This window comes from Antrostomus carolinensis, unplaced genomic scaffold, assembly GCF_000700745.2.
Source record: "Antrostomus carolinensis isolate BGI_N321 unplaced genomic scaffold, ASM70074v2 scaffold7763, whole genome shotgun sequence".
Classification (NCBI taxonomy): Eukaryota; Metazoa; Chordata; class Aves; order Caprimulgiformes; family Caprimulgidae; genus Antrostomus; species Antrostomus carolinensis.
This window is the reverse complement of record NW_010305777.1, coordinates 1-8,751: the sequence shown is the minus strand read 5'-3', so window position 1 is coordinate 8,751 and position 8,751 is coordinate 1. Positions and strand designations below refer to the sequence as shown.

The following is an 8,751-nucleotide window of genomic DNA, read 5'->3' as shown; positions in this document are numbered from 1 at the left end:
CCAGGGGGGTTGGACTGGATGATCTCCTGAGGTCCCTTCCAACCCCACCATTCTGTGATTCTGTGACATTAGCCTGAGTAGTCACACAAAACTCCTATGGAAAGTGACTTTACTTTTGTAATTAAGTCACGGAATCACAGAATGTTAGGGATTGAAAGGGACCTTGAAAGATCATCTAGTCCAGAAATTGTCTTGATTGAGTTCTTTCTTTTCATCACTCACCGTTCATCTAAGTTGATAAAAAATAAAATTTATTTTCTACAGCAAGTTTTGAGGTGCCAGTCAAGAACTTTTGCAGACTGAGACAAACCAGCAGTATTTTCTCTAGAGTAAGAATTTAAAAAAAAATAATATTCCTATCTATGAAACCAACTTGATCTAAACAGATTTTACTAGGTATTTTGATTATCAACTAACAATTTTTAAATTGTATTTTCTAACATAGCTAATAAGGCTACATATCATTAGTTCACTCCCTTGATACAGAAAATTAGTATAAAGAAAGCAATGTATGATGAAGAAAGTCAGGACATAAAACCAACGTTCACCATTCTAACAGAGTTTGCTATTTGAAAATACTCAAAAAGCTAAAATATCCTAAGAATCACTACTCAATAATACTGTTTATTAGAGGTAGATAATGACAAGCGAAAAACCAAATGTTTGCAAGAGTTTTACTACACCATGTTGTCACTGGCTCAATACAGTTGTTTAAAGAACATTATTTTATTTAAATGCAAAACTACCTTTACAGATAAATACAAAATTGCAAAATTTTAGGAAGAAAACTCTGCTCAGGCTGTAATGCAGTCAAGGTACAAATCCAAGGACTCGGCTGCCAAGAGTAACTGTTCTTATGATATTTCTTTCAGCTTGCTAAAAATATTTACCTTTTGACACCTGAAGGTATGAACACAAGAGTAGGAAGTTTAATGTTCTGAACACACAAGCAGACCTTCTGAAACAGACCAGATGTGCGTTTACCTGGCTACTCCATTCCCACCCTGGCTGCTAGCAACAGGGGTATAAGGAGACAAGCTGACATCCCACCCAATTTCTTCCAATCAATGGTTTAGGAAACCAGCTGTGGATTATAACATCACCACTGTGTTGAAAAGACTGACAGACTTGCTTTCTTACTAGAACACATCTAACCCCTTTTGCAACCACTTATGCTCATACTCTTTGTAAAATACTACAGCAGTAAGTTATATTGGGTAATTTAATCAGGCACTGCTGAGAAAATACCGCATTTTATTTGTTTATCGTAACTCCTGGGTTTGCAACTGTCCTGGTTTTTGCTAGTACAGAGTTAATTTTCCTCTTAGCAGTTAGAGTAGCTGTGTTTTAGTTTCAGTGTAGGACTTGTTATGGGAGGAACGTTGATAATATGTTATATTTTATTCAGAGGCAGAAAGACAGACTACCTCAGAAATCCAGTTACGGTGTGGTCCTACAAACACCACCACAACTGAGACAAGTGAAAACAAGTGGTGCAGAGTACAGAATGAATAGCTGGGTGTGCTTTCACAACAAGTAAATTACAACCTAGAACTGTACGTGAATCTCGTGCTCAGCATGCTTCTCTGTTGTGTGCTTAGCAGAATTACAAGTCCAAGCCACAACAGAAACAAGCTCTTTATTCCAGGCAGACAGTGCAGATGCTCCATCCTACCTCACCTGAGTTTTATCCCAGCAGAAAATATTACCAGAAATAATCAGATGTCTCTAGGGTTGGGATGTATGGTAACTACTAATGTATGTCAAAACAAGTAAGTGAAAGTGTTCTCCTGTACCCTGCTGATTAATGCCACAGAAATACTTAAATATTATAGAAAATGGTGGATTCAAATACTGAGGTCTCTGTTACAATCAGCTATGGCAAACCTGACTGCAAGAGACAGGAAATATCTTGAATTGCTGAGATATACAGAGGATAAGAGCCTTTGTTCAGCCACTGGAGCCAGTTATTTAAGACAGTAACAACCTACCCCCCTAACCACTGAGGTCTAGCTACCAAGTTAAAACATTTAGCTTCATTAACCCAGTTAACACTGAGGTTAACTAAGCTAAACAATGTGAGACACCAGCTGTCTCACTGTGAAGCAATGGTACTCGTTTCACGGTTTGATATGAAACTTGTGACCTAAAGCAACAATATTACAACCTTGTCACTTACAGACCTGCATATTTCAATTGTGGAAGTGAACACGGGTTTAAATCTTAATTCCTACAATCATACTACACCGTGTACCCTAGATTCCTATCTATATTAAAGATACACACTGTTATTCATTAACCTATTTACCTACTCTACAGGAAACAACAGCTCAGCTTAATGATTAATAATTTACAGCACTAGACTCAAACACTACTACTGTCCAGTAAGTGTCATTACAGAATTAAAGTAAAACCTCAAAAACTAAACACAAAATATTTTACATATATAATTTCACGTGTGATATGTAGGAAACACAGCCACTGTCAACCATGGTGTATATACATGCTCTCAAAAGAATAGGCAGTAATTACTCTTTATAATCACAGAGCTGTACTAACAATTAATCTTCAAGGAATCTTTAGCCACTTTTAGAGTGATAATCTGTTTCAATTAAAAACAGTGAAACAAGTATGTCACGGTTGATTTAATCCTACACTATTGTTTCAATAGAGCTATTCTCCACTGGATGAGAATGAGATTAGCATCACACCCAGAGAGATTAATGCCTTCGTACAGCTCCCAGATGGGCTGGCAAGGGTGGTAATTTGCTCGTGGCCACAGTGAATCAGCTGCCAAGAAACTCTGACTCCTAATTCATGCACAATTAATAAGTCACGATAAATAAATGTCCCAACACATGAAACTAAATGAAGGATGAAATTTTTGGGTTTGATTACATTCAAAACAATGTTGAGAAAAGACGAGGTTCTTCTGATTGGATGCTGTATTGATGGATTAAGATCAAAGGCAAGTTAAAGACACTTTTAAATTGGTATGTAAGGATTTAGAAACTACTTTGCAGGAGGCTGAGGCAGTTTAATTAGCAGCATCTTGTTGCTACATGTCTGCTAGAAGTTGCTACTTCAACAGCAAAGCTACAAAACAGAAATGTGAGTGCAGCTTATGAACATTAGTGCAATATCAACCATCCTTTAAACTACCAATGAAGATGGGATGAACTAATTTTCCATTGATTTAGATGGGGTCCAAATACTCCATGTCACTACCTGAGCTGTGGGTAATAATCAACTATTGCTGCCAGCACCAAATATCAGTCATAATCTGTATTTTCCAACCTCAGTCAAAATTATATATGTAACTGCCCCAAGACAGACATTTATCAGGACTAAAATTCACCAATAGGAATAAAATATTTTAAATATGAATATATATAAATTTAATATGCATCATTAGTACATGCTAATTTGCCAGAGATAAAAGAAAAATATTGAAAGCACATAAATGTGACTTATTAAGAGTTAAGGCAAATACAATCACGTTTAATTTAAAAGCTTGACAAGCATTTTTTAAATGTCATCAGTCTAGCATTTTACAGAGATAAAAATGAAATCTTTTATCACAGTAGAAATCAGGTTACTCCAGTAATTCAAACGACACAGTTTAAGTTTCCTACTCAAGGACAATCCGGAGTTCAAGGAGCTGGGGGGGTAGAAAAATGCAGTCAACAAGCAAATGCTGTTCTGCAATGAAAGATGTTTGCAGAGATACGAGCTCTCATCTTTGAGAGCAAAAGCAACGCGTGCACTCGGACTTTCAAAGGCAACAAGTTATTTTAGGGTTCTGAACAGCTTAACTTGCAAGAGCTGATAGGCTGAACTGTTTCCAGCAGTCCATTCCTCCCACAGCCATACAGGCTGGGACCTGCTGACCGCTCAGCACCTCAAGCATCATCATTTAGAAGGCAAAGTCAGATGGCAGCTCATCTTAAAAATTCTGTGCTGCTAACTCCAGTGGCTCAGGGACTGGCTGGCCAGCAGTCAGATGCCCGTACCATGCAGACCCCGGGGGGCCAGACCCTCATCACCCACCTCAACCTAAACTAGCCAGGTAGCAGTTCAGATCGCAGGCTGTGCAACTGCTCAATGAGCTGAATTACTCATCATCTAAATAGTCAATATATCTGCAACAAAATCACAAATCTATTTGCAAACTCTTCCTCATCATTCATCCCTACACCTATATATGCAATATACTTTAATACACATTCAGTTGTGAACCTTCACAATAGCTGTTCAAAGTTGATGGGACTATTAATGAGGCACATGTCTTAAGGACAAGGCACATGGGGGGAGGTTTTCAGAGGTCAGTAGAGCCACAAGGCACTCACTCACTTTAAAAAAAGCAAAATAAAACCCCCAAAAAGACTCTACTACCACACTGGGCAATAAAATTGCCATTGCCATTGTCATTGACACATACTCAGAAAGATAAAGTAGGCTATTCTGCTTTTTACTTCTATAGGCTCTGGACTATTTTGCATTAACTAGCAGCTACAGAATTTCTTTCTGCAGTAAAACAACTTATTCCATGTTTTCCCTTTAAGAATTTCTTAAGTACAAAATAAAAATACATATATCCTTCTATTTCTTAACTATAACAAAGGTTAGAAACAATAAACAGGAATATTGCATCTCACATTGTTATTCTGAAACAAACTAAAGTACAAGTATTCCAGTACTTTCCAAAATAGCTTATTAGCAAAACTCACTGCATTTTGTGGTTCTAACCTAAATTACAGCTTGACTTAAACTATAGATATTCCAGCCTCTGCAATTTACAGTCCAAAACAAACATGAGAGAGTTCTGCCAAGCATTACAGAACTGAACTATTTATACAAAGCTTTCAATTATATATGGTTTTATCTCCATGTATACTATACAGAGCATAAAAGACAGTCAAATATAAGTTAACTGAAATAAAGTATACTGCGGGCCCTCAAACATCTGAAGTCTAGACAGAGCTTCATTACATCTGGACTTCGGCAGCAGCAGAACCTCAAAATAATCTTAAGTTCTTTGTGTACTTGCAATGTAAATAGATTTATTACCAAACTTTTTGTATAAAAAAATTGTAACTTAGAAGATTAACAGCAATACTGTTGATAAACTGCCTGTTACCTATAAAAAAAGCTCCTCATCTGAAGGGAATTCTAGCAGAAGTTGTTATTGCTCTGGTTCCAAAAAAATCAGACCAGATTCATGGTTTCCCCCTGTCTTTGTGAGTGTGGACACGCATGTTAGAGGAACAGCACCACCCAAGCTACCAGAGAAGTAACCCCGCACCACACTTTCTTCCTTGCCTACTTCATGCGTAAGCTAAATCAGGACAATCTCAGTCACCACAGGACTGATCTTCTCAAGCAATCTTCTGTCACTCTTCTGCAACACAAAGTAAAGCAATCAAGAGCCAGATCCACAAAAAGGACGGGCTATCGCAACAGAAACTTGTGGCATTTAACTTCCAGGTACTTCACAAAATCCTCAAAAGCAGTTTCCTTATCCAATGTCCACACAGAGAGGCACCTGAGAATACTGCTTGGAATTCAGGAAGCAGAGATAACCTTTCAGCCAGAAGAAGTGCTCAAGGAGAACTGGAATCACATTGTATGCATCTCCAGAAGTTAGGCAACTAACGCCAAGCTCCAAGGCATCGTTTATGCAACAAGCTGCTTCTCAGAATGCTCAGGGATCCACGTCCAGACACCTCAATAGCTCAGTGACTGGTACGCTCACGGGAGAGAAACTGAGGATCCTGTTCCTCTGAGTATTTCTGTATTTTAAATAAGGTGACACAGGATCAACAGAGGAAAGCAAGAGAGATTCCTGTGCCAGAGTCATAAAATCTGCAGTTAAGAGACCTACCTGTCACTGCCAACTCAGCCACGAAGGGACAAGTCCTCTTCCCCACAAGACACTCAATTCCCCTTTTCTAAACCTAAGCCATGCCAATACTAGAACACCAGAGCATTCAACACTCTGTACCATCACAGAGATACTGGCATGGCAAGAAAGCCAGTTCTGTGGATGCAAAGGCTCTGCACAGACCAGCACCAGCCCAGCCAGGTGCCATTTCTACATGGCTGCTGATCCTGCTCTGAGTCACCCAGGGACACAGTTACATGGCACACCACCTTTCCCTCAAAGCTGGCCCCATTAGACCTGAGGAAGCTCTGCAAGGAGCCACGCTGTTGCCTGCATCAAGTTTTTCACTCTTTGCAGACATGGGCTATTGGTTAGGTGGGGGCAGAGATACCGTATATAAATCAGAAAAGCACCTGGCTTATGAAGTTAACTCCCATGTTAACAGGGAATAATGAACCACCATCCTCAGTCTCCCAAATCCAATAAAGTGAGAAGTAACCACATACGCTGATTTCTTACCCATATCTCATAAAGATGTCTCATGTCCAGCCAAGCAGTGCATCAGTATCTCAAGGTGACCAACTGGAAATACCAAAATCAGAAGACAGACAAAAGAACTGCTGGTGGTGAGGTAGATAAATGCAGCTCCATGGGCTTCAACTCAGTCACCCTGCTCGCTCGTGCCTGACTGACATTGTCTCTTACATCACAATGAAGTGAACAGATTGGTGAAAGTTTACAGAAATAACTAATTTTTATAATTTTCATGCAGTACAGCATCAAATGCTTTCCTGAACTGGCTCAGTCCCTAGAAAATCTGCACACATCATGCATATGGGTTGACAAGGAAGACGGGATCTTCTGAATGAATTTTCAGTAACACAGGAGCACAGATCAACACAAGCCAAACACAGCACTAGAAATTAAGGACCCAAGAGTCTGAGCCACAAACCAGAAACAGTTCAAAAGGACAATGGCAAACTGGATGGCAGCCTTGGTTTGTTTGTGTTTGGGAAGCGTTCACCATGTAGCCAACTTCCTACATACTTAGCATCCAGCATCTGCTGTAAATTTGGATCCAGAACAATTTTCTGTAAAATCACTGCTTCTGGTAAGATCAATGCACATGCAAAATGAAAAAACAGGCCTTCAACTTTAAATTCAATTCTATAGCTATCATCCTCACTATAGCACGAAAACATAAAATTATAATTATTATTAATAATAGTTATTATTCAGAGTAGATCATTATTGTGATAGGAAAAGCAGTACTTAAGATTTTTAGAAAGACATACATAAAAACTCTTAAAAAAGAAAAAGTCACACTTAATTCCTAAGTATTTGCAGGAAATAGTTCTTATCTTCCACAGAGGTATATTTCTTTTGTGGCATTTTTGTTCATTTCTTTATTTTTATGAAGATAAACCAATTCTAAACCAATTGGTCTAAACCAATTGTAACCTGAGCAGTTAAGATTTTTGCTCTGTAGACATATGTATGCATCTTAATTAAATTACTTTTACTTATTTATTTACTCATTGATCCTACCAGTCAGGGTTGCAGATGAGAAGAGGCATAGACATGTTCTCCAAGTAAACAACTGCCTGTGCCACTGGTGCTGGCAACAGGGTTTTGGTTTCTATGATCATGGAACCCGGTTTGATGATCAACAGCTGCTTGTGAGTGATGGGATCCACCTCACCAACAGGGGTACACGTGCCTTTGCCAATAGACTGGCCAACATGGAGCTTTAAACTAGGAAGGAAGAGGGTGAGGGGAATTATGGAAGTTATGGAGATTATCCAAACAATAAAACAAAACTCAAGGGGTACAGCCCCGGCAAGGGAGTGCAGCCAAGCAAGTGCCTGCAGAACACATCTGTGGGGTGTCCTCATTCACCCCTCCTGTAAAATTGTCACGCTCCAATTCCTCTCTGTAGTGCCTGTGCACCAACGCATGCAGCATGGGAAATAAACAGGAGGAGTGAGAGATCTGTGAGCAGACACAGGGCTTCCATCTTATTGCAGTTCCTGAAACATGGTGGGACAGTTCCCACAACTGGAGCATTGCCATAAATGCCATAAAAGCCTTTTAGGAGAGACAGACCAGGAAGGCGAGGTGGTGGAGCTGCCCTTTAGGTAAGGGAACACCTGGTATGTATGGAGCTGCTCCTCGGGGTGAATGATGAGAGGGCTGAGTGCTTATGGGTGAGGATTATAGGTCAGACTAACATGGGTGTTTGCTACAGGCCACCTGGTCAGGAGGAGGATGTGGAAGAGGCCTTTTACAGTCAGCTGAAGGTAGCCTCACAGTCACAGGCCCTGGTGCTCGTGGGCAACTTCAACTACCCCGACATTTGCTGGAGGAATAACACTGCAACTCAAATGCAATCAAAGAGGTTCCTTGAAAGCACCTTCTCTCACAAATGACTGGAGATACAACAAGGAAAGGAGTGCTGGTGGACCTTCTCCTACCAAATAATGAAGGAGTAGTTGGGGATGTGAAGGTTGGGGGCAGCCTTGGCTGTAGTGGCTGTGAGATTGTGGAGTTCATGATCCTGCTGGGAGGAAACAGGGCAGTAAGCAAGACTGCAACTCTGAACTTCAGCTGAGCCAACTTTGGCCTCTTCAGGGACCTTCTGGGAAGAATCCCACCCGATCAGACCCTTGAAGGAAAAGAGGTGCAAGAGAGCTGGTTAATATTCAAACATCACTTCTCCAGGCTCAAGAACAATGCATCCCTGTGTGCAAGTCGTCGAGCAAAGTGAGGAGAAGACCGGCATGGATGAACAAGGAGCTCCTGGCAAAACTCAAGCAGAAGCAGGAGGTACAAGAGGTGGAAGCAAGGACAGACCACTTGGGAAGAAT

At 40.2% G+C, this 8,751-nt stretch overlaps 1 protein-coding gene across 1 annotated transcript in view; it reads right to left on the bottom strand.

The window, feature by feature from the left end:
• The window catches only part of FZD6 (frizzled class receptor 6), a gene marked incomplete at its 5' end in the record, with an annotated part of 18,918 nt that extends 10,369 nt beyond the window's left edge, over positions 1–8,549 (bottom strand). The window contains 3 exons of the mRNA XM_029084248.1: positions 891–900; positions 7,433–7,639; positions 8,359–8,549. Of these exons, the coding sequence (XP_028940081.1) occupies positions 891–900; positions 7,433–7,639; positions 8,359–8,549 (408 nt within the window). The remainder of the gene's footprint in view (positions 1–890; positions 901–7,432; positions 7,640–8,358) is intronic.
• Between the last annotated feature and the right edge of the window lie 202 nt (positions 8,550–8,751).